The sequence below is a fragment of the Syzygium oleosum genome, unplaced genomic scaffold, assembly GCF_021117445.2.
Source record: "Syzygium oleosum isolate NSW1041296 unplaced genomic scaffold, Sole_v2.1 Sole_v2.07, whole genome shotgun sequence".
Classification (NCBI taxonomy): Eukaryota; Viridiplantae; Streptophyta; class Magnoliopsida; order Myrtales; family Myrtaceae; genus Syzygium; species Syzygium oleosum.
The window spans coordinates 3,075,277-3,093,928 of NW_026607491.1; the positions used below are offsets into that span (position 1 = coordinate 3,075,277).

At 43.1% G+C, this 18,652-nt stretch overlaps 3 protein-coding genes across 3 annotated transcripts; all 3 read left to right on the plus strand.

The window, feature by feature from the left end:
• The first annotated feature begins 3,481 nt into the window (after window positions 1-3,481).
• On the plus strand, window positions 3,482-6,342 carry LOC115690714 (elongation factor 1-alpha-like). The gene is made up of 3 exons (XM_056313067.1): window positions 3,482-3,592; window positions 4,576-5,058; window positions 5,146-6,342. Exons 2-3 carry the CDS (start codon window positions 4,597-4,599, stop codon window positions 6,031-6,033), a joined length of 1,350 nt encoding a protein of 449 aa, XP_056169042.1. The 5' UTR covers window positions 3,482-3,592; window positions 4,576-4,596; the 3' UTR covers window positions 6,034-6,342.
• On the plus strand, window positions 3,505-17,448 carry LOC115668045 (elongation factor 1-alpha). Its single transcript, XM_056313068.1, has 3 exons — window positions 3,505-3,592; window positions 15,610-16,093; window positions 16,177-17,448. The coding sequence occupies exons 2-3, from the start codon at window positions 15,632-15,634 to the stop codon at window positions 17,056-17,058; spliced, it is 1,344 nt and encodes a 447-aa protein (XP_056169043.1). The 5' UTR covers window positions 3,505-3,592; window positions 15,610-15,631; the 3' UTR covers window positions 17,059-17,448.
• On the plus strand, window positions 9,608-12,677 carry LOC115667347 (elongation factor 1-alpha-like). Its single transcript, XM_056313066.1, has 3 exons — window positions 9,608-9,684; window positions 10,821-11,303; window positions 11,387-12,677. The coding sequence occupies exons 2-3, from the start codon at window positions 10,842-10,844 to the stop codon at window positions 12,272-12,274; spliced, it is 1,350 nt and encodes a 449-aa protein (XP_056169041.1). The 5' UTR covers window positions 9,608-9,684; window positions 10,821-10,841; the 3' UTR covers window positions 12,275-12,677.
• Window positions 17,449-18,652: the final 1,204 nt, after the last annotated feature.

Sequence of the window (18,652 nt, forward strand, 5' to 3'; positions counted from 1 at the left end):
CCATTATACGGTGGTGGTGGTGGTGGTTGGCAGGGGCGAGTGAAATTAGGGTTTAGTGCTTGAGGATTTGCGCATTTTTCAGGTTGATGAAGATGGTGGTGCGAGTGAAATTAGGGCTTAGTGCTTGAGGATTTGCGCATTTTTCAGGTTGATGAAGACGGTGGTGCTTGTTCAAATTTTGTTCGACACGAAAGCATTCGCGGAAAAATAAAAAATACAAATCAATCCTTCAATTATAGATGGCGGGACATGCTCGATGGAGGTGACGCTGGTGAGGGCGGATTGCTCGAGGGAGCAGTCTTCGATGCAATTAAGGGTGACAACGAGGTGGGGTGGGACGAGGGGTCGGGCTGGTGAGGCACCACCGCGAGGGAAGATACAGCCATTATGGCGGTGGTGGTTGGCAGGAGCGAGTGAAATTAAGGCTTAGTGATTGAGGATTTTGGGCATTTTTCAGGTTGACGAAGATGGTGGTGCTTGTTCAAATTTTGTTCGACGCGAAAGAGGCCATGGAAAAACACTAAAAATAAAAATTAATCCTTCAATTATAGATGTACACTTCTATAAATGGGGGGTGAGCTCTCAACCAAATAATAGAATCTAATTTTTTTTTATTTTCAAGTCTCGGCTAAACATCGAAAAATATAATCATTTTTCTGGAAAATATTTTCTAGAAATATCACATTTTTCGCGAAATAAACGTAGCCTAAATAGTAAAATCACACTCGTTGAGCCGGTTATTCACCCTATTTTTGCCTGCTCCTCTATCGTCCGGTACCAAAGCAATTATCTTCCGTATTCACAACTTAGCTCTTCATCGATGAAAGGGCCATCATAAAATTATTAGCCACCCCACCCAATCCATTTTAAGTAATAACCACCCCCATTTTCACGCATAGCTTTGCTTCAAGCGTGCACGTATCGCGTGCCTTGCGTTTTGTTATCAATATTAGCAAAAAAAACACAGATAATAATTCAGGTATTCAAATATATTCCCCTATGAAGCAAGGAGAACGTAACTAGATGCTAACAAAAAATGCGTATTCTTCATGAATGTGGCGTACTATGGTTGAAGTGATGATGCACATCATAATAGTAAAACACCTCGCGAGCAGGTAACTTTTTTTTGTCCGATATAGGCTCGACATAAATCGAATCCATTGACATCGCTGATCATAAAAGTTCTATTCGAGCCCTATGTGTTCAATGACTATATTGCAATCGATCCGATCTTTTAATCAGGTCATACAAGTTTCTCTTCATGTTACGTGCCTCACCTAATGCTCCATTTAGGAGAGAAAGGCGGGGAAAAAAAAAAGAGAGGTGAGCGAAAACAATAAGTTTTAATCTTTCATGCGAACGAATTAGAGGGAAAATGTGAAAAAGTTCTTTGACCCGTATTCTAGGGGTGAGCAACGGACCCAATTCAATCAGAAACTGCCCAGAACTAGTTTTACCGGACCAATTCAAGGTTGATGCCAGGAAAACCGGATAGCTCACGAGTTCAAAACCCGGGAACCGACCAAGTTTAGTTTCGTTTCTAGTTTGATCCTTGAATCCATTCGTTGTAACCGGGAACCCGAACAAACCATGCCGGTTTCCGGGTAGAACCGAATTGGTACCGGCTCTATACTTTGGTCAGTACATCTATTTTAAATTTTCAAAAGAGTATGCTTTATCAACCAGGCCCAGCCCACTTTTAAACTCCCAAACTAAAAAGGGGCCACACCCACTTAAACTAAACACAAGCCCAGCTATAAAGCCCAAACAAAACTCAAACTCAAACTCAAAGAAACCCGGCCTCTGTCTAGTTCTCATCTCTCGACTCTCCTCCTTCTTTCACTCTCTCTCATATTTCAGGTTCATTGAAAGTTGAAACAAGGAATAATCGCAAAAAATATATAGAAAAAGGGGGCCCGCCTAGGTTAGAAATCTGTTCGAGAAACCTGGAATCGACCGGTTTGGTTCCCGATTCCAAAGCTGAAACCGAACCACTCCAATCATGCCCAACCCTAGTATTTCCTCTCTTTCTCTATCTCTCAAATTCACTTTGTTTGGTAATCTAAGGTTCCGTTTATTTTGCGGAAAATTAATAATTTGGAAAATATTTTTCCTAAGAACGATTGCTTGTATCGCTTGAAATAATTAGTCAATGGAAAATGTTTTCGTTATTGACAATAATATGTTTTCTAATATTTTTGTGGACGATGAAAATATTCTTCATTCATTCATTTTTGTAAGCGATACAAGTGATCGTTTTTAGGAAAACATTTTCAAAATCATTCATTTTTTACGAAACAAATGGAGCCTAAGCGAGAAAACAAATAGATAAAAAAAAAAAGAAACGAGGAGAAAAGATGAGAAAGGAAGTTAAAATTTCTCTAATATGTTTGGATGCATGTAGAGTGAGAAATGATGTGAAGGGAAATTAATTTTGTGAATAGACTTGATTATCCTTCATCTTATTCACACTTAAAAAGGAAGTAAGGGCAATCTTGGAATAAAAGGGCAAACATTTTCAATTCCTTCCATTTTTCTCCACTTTCGGAAGGAAATTAAAAGTGGGCCAGGGGGGAAGATTTTTCTTCCTATTCAAAACAATTTCCATTCACTTTCCTCCTAACTTAAACCTGCCTAGCAAGGGAAAAATTTCCCGAGTTTATTATTTCTATCAATTTCCTTTCACTTCCCTCCATTCAGACACATTATGAGCTACTCGTGCTCTACTTATCGCCTACCTCCAGATAGGCGCGATCTTTCGAGCTAGCTTAACTTGCTGATCAAGGTTCAAACTGAAAAATACTCAGAGTCGATCAACCTACAAACTCAATGCGGTATTTCATGTTTTATGAGCGATGTTTTCCCATTTTGGCATTTATATAAATATACTTGTATTTAAAATCACTTTTCCTCTTTAATCCATCTTTAAGCACGGATAAAAGGGGCGAGCCAGACTACGTCGAGTTGGGCTGATCTGAAGGAGGAAAAAATTGGTTCCGCGTTTAAAATTCGAGTCGAACTCGAGTGTGGCGAGCCCTTTTGGCTAGGTCGAGTTAAAAGTGTGATTGAACTCGACTCGACCTTTGACCAAAAAAAAAAAAAAAAACTCGGCTCTCTGCTGCATCAAAGCGTAAGCCCCGGACCAAATTTCGGGATTTCCGCGGGCGGAAGCAGCCGAATCGACGGAATTCGCCACCCCGGCATCTCTCCGGAAAATCCACCGAAGAAACCTCGGCGCCCTCCGATCGGACCCGTCCACGTCGGATTCCCAAATCCCCTCTCCCTTCGGGGGCGCGTGGCGCACACCTCCCAGACCCGCGACCCCCCCACCCCCAATGCACGCGGCACGCGCGTGGAGGCGCGAGTGGCGGAGCTGCTCGAGCGAGAAAGCGGCCGAGGGACAGGGACAGCCAATGGAATTAGCCGCACGATCCGAGGTCAAAAGCGGGAATACGACGCAGCGGTATAAAACGCGTCGCCCCCCAAACCCTAGACCCTCTGTCGCTCGATTTCAGTTTTGCATTTTCCATTTCGCTCTGCTCTCGAGCGGCCAAAGGGTTTTTGGTTTTGGCGGCCGAGGCATCTTTGGAAGGTGAGTCCCTCCGCTCGATTTCATCGCCTTTCGTTCATCGGATTCGTCGATCGTTTGCCTGCTTCGTCTCGCTTGTGATGGCCGAATCGCGATAGACGGATCGGATGGTCGTGTTCGGACGTCGGTGTCGTGCTCTTTCTGAGGTTCCTGGCTCGTGGAATCGAGCGCTCTGTCTTTTGCTTTACTGTCGAATCGGTTGAATCTGAGGGAGATAGTGTTTAGATCCGTGTATTGATTCGAATCGTATCGTATGTTCATGTTGACATGCGGCCGGCGATGTCTGGTTCATGAGCGAGTTATTTGATCGCGATGACCGATGTCGAGATGGTCGATCGAAATCGTTTTTTGAGCGCTGAGGCGATTGTGATGTTTTGAAGACTTTATATGGTAACTAGAGGATTGCAGTTGATTTGATGTTCGTATCGTATGTTCCTGTTGACATGCGGCCGACGCCGTCTGGTTCATGAACGAGTTATTGATTGTGATGACCGATTTCGAGATGATCGATCGATATCGTTTTTAAGCGCTGAGGTGATTGTGATGTTTTTGAAGACTGTATGGTCCCGTAGGATTGAAGTTGATTTGATGTGGTCAAACGATTTTTCGGCTACAACTTTGTTTGGGTATCTGGACAACTTGCTGAGTTCCGCATGTACGATATCATGAGCTTCTTGTTTTGAGGATTCTTCTTTTTGGTGTCTAAAGGTAACAGAACCTTAAATTTCTGCTCCTTGTCCGTCGTCGTAGTGTGATCGAGTACATGGATGCGTAGAATGATTTGTGTTGTCCTCTATCTTTTATTTCGGAAGTTATGGTTCTAAAGGAATATGGACTGAATTTTAGTCTGGTGCCAACATGAAGAGCTTCGGAAACTAATTCTCCGAATGAGTGTTTTGTGGTGATCGTTCGATGATATTCATTATTACCGTTGGTTGTTATGATAAATTGTGTTTGCTAAGTAAAAATTATTTTATTCTGGACAGATTTAAGCCTTGTACTTCGAAATGGGTAAGGAAAAGGTTCACATCAACATTGTGGTCATTGGCCATGTCGACTCTGGTAAATCAACTACCACTGGACACTTGATTTACAAGCTTGGAGGAATTGACAAGCGTGTGATCGAGAGATTTGAGAAGGAAGCTGCTGAGATGAACAAGAGATCATTCAAGTATGCTTGGGTGCTCGACAAGCTCAAGGCCGAGCGTGAGCGTGGTATCACCATTGATATTGCCTTGTGGAAGTTCGAGACCACCAAATACTACTGCACCGTCATTGATGCTCCTGGACATCGTGACTTTATCAAGAACATGATTACTGGAACCTCCCAGGCTGACTGTGCTGTCCTCATCATCGATTCCACCACCGGTGGTTTTGAAGCTGGTATCTCCAAGGATGGCCAAACCCGTGAACATGCTCTCCTTGCCTTCACCCTTGGTGTGAGGCAAATGATTTGCTGCTGTAACAAGGTATATTGGTTATTCCAGGCTGCTGTTAGTATATTGCCTTGTTGTTTGTTGATTTTCGACTTAACTCATTATATTCTTTGATGACAGATGGACGCCACCACCCCCAAGTACTCCAAAGCTAGGTATGATGAAATTGTTAAGGAAGTCTCTTCTTACCTGAAGAAGGTGGGATACAACCCTGACAAGATTCCTTTTGTCCCCATCTCTGGATTTGAGGGAGACAACATGATCGAGAGGTCTACCAACCTCGACTGGTACAAGGGCCCAACATTGCTCGATGCCCTGGACATGATTAATGAGCCCAAGAGACCATCTGACAAGCCCCTCCGTCTCCCACTTCAGGACGTGTACAAGATTGGTGGTATCGGAACTGTCCCTGTCGGTCGTGTTGAGACCGGTGTCCTTAAGCCTGGTATGGTGGTCACTTTTGGTCCCACTGGGTTGACTACTGAAGTGAAGTCCGTGGAGATGCACCATGAGGCTCTCCAGGAGGCCCTTCCGGGTGACAACGTCGGGTTTAACGTGAAGAACGTTGCTGTCAAGGATCTCAAGCGTGGGTTCGTTGCATCCAACTCGAAGGATGATCCTGCGAAGGAAGCAGCCAGCTTTTCATCCCAAGTTATCATCATGAACCACCCTGGCCAGATCGGAAATGGTTATGCCCCTGTTCTTGACTGCCACACCTCCCACATTGCTGTCAAGTTTGCCGAGCTTTTGACCAAGATCGACAGGCGATCCGGCAAGGAGCTTGAGAAGGAGCCGAAGTTCTTGAAGAATGGTGATTCTGGGATGGTGAAGATGATTCCCACCAAGCCCATGGTTGTCGAGACTTTCTCTGAGTATCCTCCACTCGGTCGTTTTGCCGTGAGGGACATGCGCCAGACTGTCGCTGTCGGCGTCATCAAGAGTGTCGACAAGAAGGATCCCTCCGGTGCCAAGGTCACAAAGTCTGCTGCCAAGAAGGGTGGCAAGTGAATCGTGCGTTTGAGATTTGACATCGCATCACATGGAAGTCATTGCAATAAGGCGTTGGCCATTGTCAGCAGTTTGTCTATTATTGGTCATTTAGGGGTTTGGTGCGCTGGTTATCATCTCGTGCTCCTGTCCTCATCAAGCACGTGGTTGCAGAACTGGGTGCTCGATAGGCGGTGGCAGACTGGCGTCACCAGCTCGAGTCAATTTTTGAGTCTTGTGTTTTTGGACTGGCACTTATAATGTGCTGTACTGTCTCTTCAAGTGTTCTTTTCTGTACCTGCTGACAGTCTACTATTGGTTCTTTTTCAATGCCGTTCAGGCCCTTGTGTGCCCCCTTTGCATACTATTATCATCTGGTCTTGCCGTCGAAAAAGCAATTCGGCACCCGCAAGCCTGAGACCCCGTCAGTATGGAGCATTGATTTCTGCATGAGTTGAACATCTCATCACTGTGTTTTTGAATTTTGTGTGTGGGGGAAAAATAAAAGCATCTGAACAATGCGTAATCACGTCTAGGGTGACGACCGATTGAAGTTGACTGTAAGTAGTAATGAGAATTGATTTGTTCTCCCAATGCATACTACATTAACATTTTTACCTATTAGAAAAAATGTGGTGCATGTATATGACAACACTACTGTGGACTTAGATTATACACGCAAAAAGTGTTATTGACGAAATGTCAATGCAGAAGCGTCTTGATTTATATATATTGCAAGGCCACCGGCAATGAGTTAATATAATCATCCTAAAATCGAATGGGACTTGAGATTTTCGGCTACACAACCTAGTAGTTCTCAAATCAAAGCATTCCATGAAAATTTCAATAAATTCGAGTGGAGGTATGAAATACAAAGTTCCTCGAGCTGTAAGGACGCTTGCACTCGAATTTGTCATAATTTTACTTGACGGGAGTTTATTACATTTCTTGGAATTATTAGGTGCTTGAAGAGCACATTAAGGTGTCCATGTTATAAACTAATTGTTCCCGAGACAGTAATGTTGTCCGATAACACACGGCCATTCTCTCAGCCTTTTCGAAGGTACTTCTTGTTAGTCTCTAGAGCATTTAGGCCTCGAAACTTTATGATCTGCTGGATCCATGGAGTGATAAGCGGAAAGCACACTTGCAAAACCGGCTGAACATTTCTAACCAACACCCTTAACTCTAAACTTCTAAGAGGAAGAAGGAACAGTGTTTAGAAGGTCAAGAGACAATCGCATATAAAAGAGAGATTTTCGAAACGTTGATCTTAAATTAAAGTTCCTATAGAAGTTACCCTATAAAATATAGGCGGAGCCAAGGATAATCCCGTAACAACACAAAGCACACTAGGACAATAATCCAGGCCTACTAGAACCACTAGGCATAAAAAGATCGCACGTATTCCTGTAAGATGCCTTCTTCTTCTTCTTCTTTTTCGGACGGGAGGTCAATAATGAAACATATAATTATAACAACTATTAAAAAAAAAAAAGTCAGTCCATATAGAGAATCCTCGAATAATCACATGAGAGCGGCCGCTGAAGAAGCTTTTGATTCGATCACATCGGGTGATCATGTTCGCTCCTTTCGCCGCCGCTAGAATCCTCCACAAAAGTCCCTCCAAGTCAACCAATGGCGATGGGGGCCGAGTGGGTCCCAACACCGACTTTAAAATAAGTATATTTTTTTCCCTTTAAAGTGCTCCACGTGTCAACCAACGGAGGGACCGAGGGAGTCGGTTCGTAGTCCTTTTCCAACCGCCGACACTAAATTCTTGTCTTTTTCCTTCTTCTTCTTTTTTTTTCCGCTGTTATTATCATTAGATACGATGCCGTTTTGTTATGTACTGACATTGACACGATATGGTCCATCCGAGAGCATGACTTAGATCTTTTGACATTAGATCTAACCCGTTGTGTTCATATAACTAAACCCTCAGTAGAAAATTTATGTTCCTACGCTTAATTTTAACTTAGATACGACGCGACGCATGCTACTAATAATTCTTTTTATGCATCGTCCGAGAACGTGCAATTGAAATCAGCTCTTGATCGATGAAGTTGGATCCAATGATGTCAGCTCGCTCGATGCCATTAATACAAGTTTGGATCGATTGAACTTATACAAGTCGAAACTGAAAGTGTGGTCCGTTTGAAGAAAAAAATATCACTAGATTTTATTATCCCCATCTTTAAAGAAAAAAGATGGATTGCAACCGACACGACGAAGATTGCGAAAACGCCATTTGTTTGATCTTGAGCGGGAAAGGAAAATGGCACGGAACGTAAAAGAAATTCAAAGTGCTAGTACTATGAAAGAAAAAGTTGTAAGAAATTAAGTTTTGCAAGGAAACTAAAGATAAAAAAAAAAGCGTGCCTTCATTGATTGAGTGAGTGTTAGTCACAAAGATCACATCGTGGGTTTTCGTATCCCATTAACATCTGTTCGTGACCAAAAAAAACCATCAGTTATTACATACGGTTAGGGATTTTGAATCTATAAACAACTTTATAAGCTTATTTGCAGTTACAAGCACCAACACGATTGCAATGATTGTCTATAAATAAGTTTCGACCGATGTGTATCGCGTGCTTTTGCGAGTTCATTAATTGCACTATCTCAACACTTAACCATACTAATGGGAATATTTATTGTTGATGACCTTATCGATCAACTTCTCTCGAGCCTCGATGCAGGCTTTCTCCGATGATTTTCGCGCTCCGAATTGTCGATTTCCTTCGCCGTCGACAAGCTTGCAGTTCGTCGATCATCCTATTCGCCGATGGCTTCTGTTCTGACCAAATTCTGTTCTTACCGACCGAATCCAACACTCGTCGATAACCAAGAGGTGGTCATTTTCGGGCGTTCGACATTTGTGCATAACTTATACTAATTCGGCTACTTCCAACTTGCCTATTACACATGCTACACGACTCAACTCTAGCATTATTACTTTGATACAACTGGCTCTTTTTTGTACATGAATATTCCCTAGCTGCTATGGTCCATTTATGGTTACAGTTTCCCGCGAACGCAATTGATAAATAATTCCAACTCGTTACATAAGGCGGATATTGTGTCACCGTTCGATCTTCTCCAATTTCAGCATATTTTGGAAAAAGCATTTTGATTATGTTATGTGTTGCATCCCACATCTGAATTGTCAATACTTTTTCTCTTTGCGTAATGCTCCTTTTTATCTAAAATAAAATCGTATCTCGGATTTTTTAATTGGAAAGGATGGTGGAAGAAGAGCATCTCCACATAGATAGATGCATGATTATTATTATTATTATTATTATTATTATTATTATTGGTCAGAAGATGCACAATTATTTTAATCGCTGCATTATTGTGCCGCTTTTCCGATTCCTTGCCGCGCAAGAAAAATTTTCGGAGCAAATAAAAAAAAATTTCGATTCGAGAAAATATTCACCTGCCAATTATAATTATTTAATTACCATCCAAATGAGACGGCTCCCTTTCCGGGGGGCAATATCGGGATTACGCATCCTAAGCGAGGGCAATAGCGGAATCCGGAAATATTGCGTGGGGAGCGATATAAAAACCCCCGCCCCTCAAACCCTACCGCCCTCCCTCCACCCCCCCCATTCATTTTCGTTCGCTGGTTCTTGCGAGATTCTCTCGGCCGCCGAGATTTCTAAGGTGAGTGCTCGATGGAATCGCCTTCGTCTTCATCTGCTTCATCGCTCCGCGTGTTCTTCGTTCGTGTGATCGATCGGCGTTGGTGTTGTTTGTTCGTTTGCTTTGCTTGAACTGATGTGGCTGGGCTCTGCGAGTGCGCGATGTTGGCCTTTTCGAGCGTGCTCTTTCTTTTTGGCTCGGATTCGTTCCCGCGCCTGCCGTCTGATCGATCGGTGTGGCGGGAGTCTCGTTTCCCGATGGTGGAGCGTGAATCGTGTGAACTGGTTTGTTTCTGGTTCGTGATGTGATTGTGTCCGGTGAAATCGGATGATTGTCGCCGGCTTCCGATTCTAGTCGATCGCTCCTGCTCGAACTTTGCGAATCTAGCCGTGTGCGATTGCTGTGGATTTGACGGCGTTGTTACTTGCTTCTCTCTTTTTGTTTTTGTTTTTTGTTTTTTATTTAAGTGCGTATGTTTCGGGCTGTGCGATCTGGTTTCCCTATAGTTTCCTCTCTGTGTGCGTGTGAATCGATTATAGCACTAGCAGTGCACGCTAAGTTGGTGTATGGTGAGTTGACGGCCGCTTTCGCTAGTCGGGATTTCGCGGTGATTTCATTTTTGTAGTCCAGCAGTTCTTGTGCTGCAATCGGTTCTTGATGAATGGGAATGGGGTGCCGACCTGTAAACAGACAGTTTGTTGGGATATGTTCCCTAATACGTTCTGAATTATCTTATTTGAAATATGCTTCACTGTGCCGGTGATGGAGGCGACGTCATGATGTTTTACTTTATTCCATGTCATTGTCAATGATGATGCGTGGATTTCAGTAGCATAGCATTTCGCCCTGTTTACTCCCCATTTTTGTATTTCCTTTTGCTGATTTGGTTATATTGTGGGAGGCTATAATCTCTTGTCAATTTTGTTTAAATTCTGAACTAGGAGTCATGGAAAATAGGGTGTGCAGAAATTTCAATTGACCATATGGATGTTGATATGTCGGGCTGAATTGGCCATCTTAGAAATACATAGATTTTCTTTATTACAGATCTTGACAAGCGATGTATACTTGAATTTATATTGCGTCCATTTTATCTCCTCTTTACCTGTCATCCAATTTCTCTCCAATCTAAGAATCGTTTTTCTTCCTTTTCGCAGCTTTAAGCCTCGTCTCTCGAAATGGGTAAGGAAAAGGTTCACATCAACATCGTGGTCATTGGCCATGTCGACTCTGGTAAATCGACTACCACTGGACACTTGATTTACAAGCTTGGAGGAATTGACAAGCGTGTGATCGAGAGATTTGAGAAGGAAGCTGCTGAGATGAACAAGAGATCATTCAAGTACGCCTGGGTGCTCGACAAGCTCAAGGCTGAGCGTGAGCGTGGTATTACCATTGATATTGCCTTGTGGAAGTTCGAGACCACCAAATACTACTGCACCGTCATTGATGCTCCCGGACATCGTGACTTTATCAAGAACATGATTACTGGAACCTCCCAGGCTGACTGTGCTGTCCTCATCATTGATTCCACCACCGGTGGTTTTGAAGCTGGTATCTCCAAGGATGGCCAAACCCGTGAACATGCTCTCCTCGCCTTCACACTCGGTGTGAGGCAAATGATTTGCTGCTGTAACAAGGTATATTGGTTATTCCAGGCAGCTGTTAGTATATTGTTCTGTGTGTGTTGATTTAGAATTAACTTATTTTTCTTTGATGACAGATGGACGCCACCACCCCCAAGTACTCCAAGGCTAGGTATGATGAAATTGTTAAGGAAGTCTCTTCTTACCTGAAGAAGGTGGGATACAACCCTGACAAGATTCCTTTTGTCCCCATCTCCGGATTTGAGGGAGACAACATGATCGAGAGGTCTACCAACCTCGACTGGTACAAGGGCCCAACATTGCTCGATGCCCTGGACATGATTAATGAGCCCAAGAGGCCATCTGACAAGCCCCTCCGTCTCCCACTTCAGGACGTGTACAAGATTGGTGGTATCGGAACTGTCCCTGTTGGTCGTGTTGAGACCGGTGTCCTTAAGCCTGGTATGGTGGTCACTTTTGGTCCCACTGGGTTGACTACTGAAGTCAAGTCCGTGGAGATGCACCATGAGGCTCTCCAGGAGGCCCTTCCGGGTGACAACGTTGGGTTTAACGTGAAGAACGTTGCTGTCAAGGATCTCAAGCGTGGATTCGTTGCATCCAACTCGAAGGATGATCCTGCCAAGGAGGCAGCCAACTTTACATCCCAAGTTATCATCATGAACCACCCTGGCCAGATTGGAAATGGTTATGCCCCTGTTCTTGACTGCCACACCTCCCACATTGCCGTCAAGTTTGCCGAGCTGTTGACCAAGATCGACAGGCGATCAGGTAAGGAGCTTGAGAAGGAGCCGAAGTTCTTGAAGAATGGCGATTCTGGGATGGTGAAGATGATTCCTACCAAGCCCATGGTTGTTGAGACTTTCTCGGAGTATCCTCCACTTGGTCGTTTCGCCGTGAGGGACATGCGCCAGACCGTCGCTGTTGGTGTCATCAAGAGTGTCGACAAGAAGGATCCCTCCGGTGCTAAGGTCACGAAATCTGCTGCCAAGAAGGGTGGCAAGTGAATCGTGCGGTCCACCATTGGCACTTCAACATTTGAGCACCGTCTCTGCAGTGGGAGTAATAAAGCTTTGGTAGTGTTTGGCTATGTCCATGTTGGTCGGGTAGGCGAATGGTTTGCTGGTTGTGGTCTCGCGTCCCTGTCCTCATCGAGTTGCTGGTTGCAGAACTGGGTGCTTGATAGGCGGTGGCAGCGCTGTGCTACTTCTACGAGTCTGTGTTGAGTCTTTCTTTTACGTGTTTTACTATCTTTTGGGGGCCAAACAATTGTGTGGTTTTTGAGTCTGCTTTGCTTTCTGGTTATTGGTATCGTCAAACATTCTGTGGTCTCATTCTGTTGAAGTGCAGTGCATTAGAGATTGGTGTGCTCCTGTGCTCTATTATATACCATCTGCATGCTTTTACCGATCTTCAGTGTTTATTATGTGCTTTTATTATAGCCACCGCGAGCATATAAGCTCTCGACAGCAAAATGAGCAAACAAGACGGTATAATTGGACTTATGTTTGTCATTTTGTTCAGAACTTGATACCATGAATGGGCTCAAAAAAAGGACAGTAAAGGACGACACCATATTTTAGATGTTCAAAATAAGTTAATGAATTAGACAAAATTACCCGGTAAGCCAAATTTAAATAACATAATATTTATGTGGGACAACTATAGAGGAAATATTTTGTAATATAATGTTAAAATTTCAAATTGAAATGCAATTACCAGTCTAAACTAAATTTTGATTCATTAGTTGAAAATCTCAAATGCAAATTTCAGCACTATATCGACAAATAGTTCCATTTGGCCAACTTTTCCGACGCGGCACCCATTTGGCACGGCGTCAACGCAACGTACGTCGAAAAAAATATTTTAAAAAATGCCAAATTGGCTTTCCGGCGTATCACGTCGTCAAATTGGGCGAGCAGTCGTTGGATGGAATAAAAATGACATCAAATGCAAATTGCTTGTTGATTGCACGTTAGGCCAAATGTTTTGGACTTTGATGTGACTAATGAAGTAATGATTTCCATTTGGACCAAAGAAAAAAGTAATGATTTCCATTTACTAGGAAGTAGAAGCCCGCACAAACTAGAAAAAAAAAAAAAACAAATCAGTTCTCGCATGCCACGGATTTAACTAAATTTAATTAAGAACACACCAAACACAAAAACTTGATAAGTTTATCCATCTAAAAATTAGGAACAAGATTTAGATTAATCTAAGTACAAATATCTATAAATAGATATAACATTTAAACTTCAATATAAGAAATATCAACCCAATAGAACTCTAAATGATATTCTACTTTTACTGTCACAAAAATCATAAGTTAAACCGTACTTAAATGGAACTATTGTAATATTTGTAATATCGAAAAGGTAAAATAGAGATAATAGTATTTTTTTAGGGCGAAAAAGTCACCAAAAATCTTAAGCTATGCTCACTTTGACATGTTTATCCTAAATTTTTTGTGACACCAAAAATCTCAAAATTGTACTCGTGTGACACGTTTAACCTTCGTTAAAGTTTTGTTAATGAAAACCGTTAAAAATTTACCTACGTGGACATCGGAAATCAAACGGTATTGATATGGTGCCCACATGACTTAAGTAAGATAAAAAGTTAAAAACGATGTTATTTTGGTTAAAAAATTATATACCCGAACCTTGATTGAAAGTAAATGTGTCTAAGTACAAGTTTGGGATTTTTTGCGTCACAAGAAAAAAATTTAGGGTAAATGTGTCACGGTAGGCATAATTTGAGGTTTTTAATGTCACAAAAAAGTTCAGGATAAATATGTCGCAGTGGACATAGTTTAGGTTTTTTTTTTTTATGGCTTTTCCCTCCTTTTTTATTGAGGAAATGGATTGAAATGACATGATATTACGAAATATAGGCAACAGTGAAATTATGAAAAATTGTGTATAGTATCGAAGGAATGATTTGACTTTTTTACCGAATGTTGAGGGACTAGATTGTGCAAGTCAAAAGTTTAAGGATTTAGATTGCACATTTAGCAATAGTTTAGGGACTTGCGACCCCCTATATTGCTTATTCAAACAAAAAAAAAAAGTACAAAAGTTCAAGAATGATATTGCACGTGCGGTCAGAGTCAAAGAACTACCGGGGTTTTTTTCCAATGGGGGAATTTGAAGATTAATAGAAAATACATAAATCAAGGTGCAAATTGAAAGTTTTCAAAAATAGCAAAAATGTACCGTGGAAAGATGGAAACAAATTAGGAGGGCACCATTTGGTAAATTTATCTAAATAAATAAATAATATAAATAAGAATGGAAAATGCTTCGAAAGGCCAGTGTTGAAATTATGAGGGCAAGATGAGGACACTCCAGGGGTGCTATATAAAGCCTCGCGAGGCCGTCGTCCTCACGCTCAAACCCTATCGCTCCCCTTCTTCGCTTCTGCTCTTCATCTCTCTCGCTCTCGCTCGCGCGCGGCCAAGGGTTTTCGGAGCTTCGACAGCTGAGATTTCCAAAGGTGCGGCAGCCCTTCGATCTTCCGTCGTTCTTGTTCTCGATCGGCCTTGTTGTTTCGATCATCGGTTGTTCGATCTTTGTTTCGTTCGTTCGTTCGTTCGTTCGATTTTTCCGAGCTCGAGATTGTTGGAACTCAGCTAGGTGCTAGGGTTGGTGTAATCTTTCGTCGTCTTTCGTGATTTGGAATGTGTTGATTCGCTCGCGTCTATAGGACTTCGAGCATTTGATGATTGAAACGAGGAGGACGGTCGTAGGTTTGCTGTTATGGATGGATTTGAGCTTTTGGCCCGTTTTGTTAGCTATCGCGGCGGAGTCCGATTTCTCTCGGTAAGGTTGTGGCTAGAAGCCTATGGGGAAAGGCGTTGTCGATGCTCGGTTCGATGTGTTTCTGGGGATCTGACCTGATCTGATCTCCTCTCACCGCCATTGTTTGTGCGCGCGCGTGCGAGATTGGTGTTTTGACGTTTCGTGATTTTTTGCTTCGCCTTTCCTACCGTCTGCTTTGGTTTTTGAGAAGCAGAAGAATCTGGTCTTCGTTCAGATAGATGCCTGTTGTTCCGGATGCTCATTGTAGATTTTAGATGTGTAGTTTCCCGAGTGTTCGCGTGGCTGAATTTGATGGCTAATGATTGTCGTGCGTAATTTCTTGTTGATCTCGTGGCTTTGACAAGCTGGAGACACCGTGTTGAAGAATGCTGTGATTGGCAATGTTGAAATGGTCAACCGAAATCAAAGTGTCGTTGTTGTTGATATGAGTTTTCTTGTTCTCCCAATGACTGTTGTATTTTCCAAGCAACTTTAAATTCTCATCCTAATGTCTAAGGATTATCTCTTTGTTCGATGGACAGTGTTTAAGCCCCATACATCAAAATGGGTAAGGAAAAGGTTCACATCAACATTGTGGTCATTGGCCATGTCGACTCTGGCAAGTCAACTACCACCGGACACTTGATTTACAAGCTTGGAGGTATTGACAAGCGTGTGATTGAGAGATTCGAGAAGGAAGCTGCTGAGATGAACAAGAGATCATTCAAGTATGCTTGGGTGCTTGACAAGCTCAAGGCCGAGCGCGAGCGTGGTATCACCATTGATATTGCCTTGTGGAAGTTCGAGACCACCAAGTACTACTGCACCGTCATTGATGCTCCTGGACATCGTGACTTTATTAAGAACATGATTACTGGAACCTCCCAGGCCGACTGTGCTGTCCTCATCATTGATTCCACCACTGGTGGTTTTGAAGCTGGTATTTCCAAGGATGGCCAAACCCGTGAACATGCTCTCCTCGCCTTCACACTCGGTGTGAGGCAAATGATTTGCTGCTGTAACAAGGTATATTGGTTATTCGAGGCTGCTGTTAGTATATTGCTGTGTGTGTGTTGATTTAGAATTGACTTATTATTCTTTGATGGCAGATGGACGCCACCACCCCCAAGTATTCCAAGGCTAGGTATGATGAAATTGTTAAGGAAGTCTCTTCTTACCTGAAGAAGGTGGGATACAACCCTGACAAGATTCCTTTTGTCCCCATCTCCGGATTTGAGGGAGACAACATGATTGAGAGGTCTACCAACCTTGACTGGTACAAGGGCCCAACATTGCTCGATGCCCTGGACATGATTAATGAGCCCAAGAGACCATCTGACAAGCCCCTCCGTCTCCCACTTCAGGACGTGTACAAGATTGGTGGTATCGGAACTGTCCCTGTCGGTCGTGTTGAGACCGGTGTCCTTAAGCCTGGTATGGTGGTCACTTTTGGTCCCACTGGGTTGACTACTGAAGTGAAGTCCGTGGAGATGCACCATGAGGCTCTCCAGGAGGCCCTTCCGGGTGACAATGTTGGGTTTAACGTGAAGAACGTTGCTGTCAAGGATCTCAAGCGTGGGTTCGTTGCATCCAACTCGAAGGATGATCCTGCCAAGGAAGCAGCCAGCTTCACATCCCAAGTTATCATCATGAACCACCCTGGCCAGATCGGAAATGGTTATGCCCCTGTTCTTGACTGCCACACCTCCCACATTGCCGTCAAGTTTGCTGAGCTTTTGACCAAGATTGACAGGCGATCCGGCAAGGAGCTTGAGAAGGAGCCGAAGTTCTTGAAGAATGGTGATTCTGGGATGGTGAAGATGATTCCCACCAAGCCCATGGTTGTTGAGACTTTCTCAGAGTATCCCCCACTTGGGCGATTCGCTGTGAGGGACATGCGTCAGACCGTTGCTGTTGGTGTTATCAAGAGTGTTGATAAGAAGGATCCCTCTGGAGCTAAGGTTACAAAATCTGCTGCGAAGAAGAAGTGAACCGTGCAGTCCAGCTCCGGCACTTCAATACTTGAAAGTGGTCCCTATAGTATTTGGAATAAAGCTTGGGCTATTGTTAGCCTTTTCTCTCTTGGTCATTTAGGTGTGTCATTTGCAGGTCGTGGCGCCATCTATCTGTCTTTGTCTAGTGTCTGGTTGCAAAATTGGGTGCTCGATAGGCGGTGGCATGGTTTGGCCATTAACCTGAGTCAGTTTTGAGTCCCTTGCGCTTTGTGGGGAGTGTACTTTTAGAACTCTCGATTCCGTTTCATTTGGGATTAGTCTGTTATATACATGTGATAGGCGGTCTCATATCCTGTTTTACCATTCTTCTTTGCGAGTCATATAAACGTTGTTGTGGATGTAAACTTGATCTGTTGTTTGGCAAAACCTCTTCCTATCTTTTAGCTGTTGGGGCCTTTGAAGTTGTACTCCAGCTATGGCTGCTTTGTGGGAAGTACGCATAACACGTTCAGTTCTGGGATTTCGAGAGGATAAATACCAAGAATGTCTGGATTGGTTTATAAATTGATGCTTCAACAGAATTGATCTGCAGTAAATTCATCATTTGCGCATGATATGGCTCATGCTCACTTGTTTAGATGGTCAGTTGTTTATATACGTTTTTGCTTGCAAAAAATCATATCATCAGTTAAGTACCTATTGTGAAACAGATCCTTGTTACTCAAAGTAGCGGATGAAGAGCTTGGACGGGGAAAAACAGCAATTTTGTTGAACGTTTGATTTGATACTTAAAATTCCTTTTCTTTCCGATCATCCTTTCGGAACTGTGGGTGTTCTAGCCGCCTTGCGATTACATTGGAAGGGACAGATAGAGGCAAAGACAGCACGCGATTACATTGGGAGGGACAGATAGAGGCAAAGACAATCGCCATGCGCACAACGTACCCAGCCACAATCCTTGTGCAAATCTTCGGCGAGAGTTGGTGACCATTGACGCCACATGCTTGACCCTCACCATTAGGGCGGATGCTTCCATTTCCTCGTTTCTCCTGTTTTTTCTTTTTGAACATATTTCTTCGATCGTTGATTCTTGACGTTTGTAGCTGGCCGATTATGATGTCAATGCGGGATATGTTCTGGAAAGAGTAACATATGTTCCTGTCTAGTTTTTTTTAACAGAAGGAAAACGTTACACGTTCTGAAATCCAGTTGAACGAGAAACTTTTCAAGGAGTAGACTGAACGTCGGCTAACACTTCAAATGGTAACCGTGTATTTGTCCCAAGCCTAAACCAGAGCAGCCTTTGCTAAAAGTGGAGGGAAATCGATCTGAATATGAGTTGTAAACCCTTCCAATGTCCACACGTTCTAATCTAGCTTCGCCCTTCGAGATGTTGCAATAACTCACGAGACATCAATTTGCACATCCGCCGTCTTTTAATTTACCATGCACGGCTCGCTTAATTGTCGACTCTTTTCGCCTAATGCCGACAAGGGGTCTCTTGATTCTTGCGATGAGTCAGCAACATAAACTGAGTAATGCACGACCGGACTTTGAGGCTGAAATGCCCATTTTTCACAAGAACAATGATGCGATCCCACTGTGACACATACGATGCCAACAATTTCCT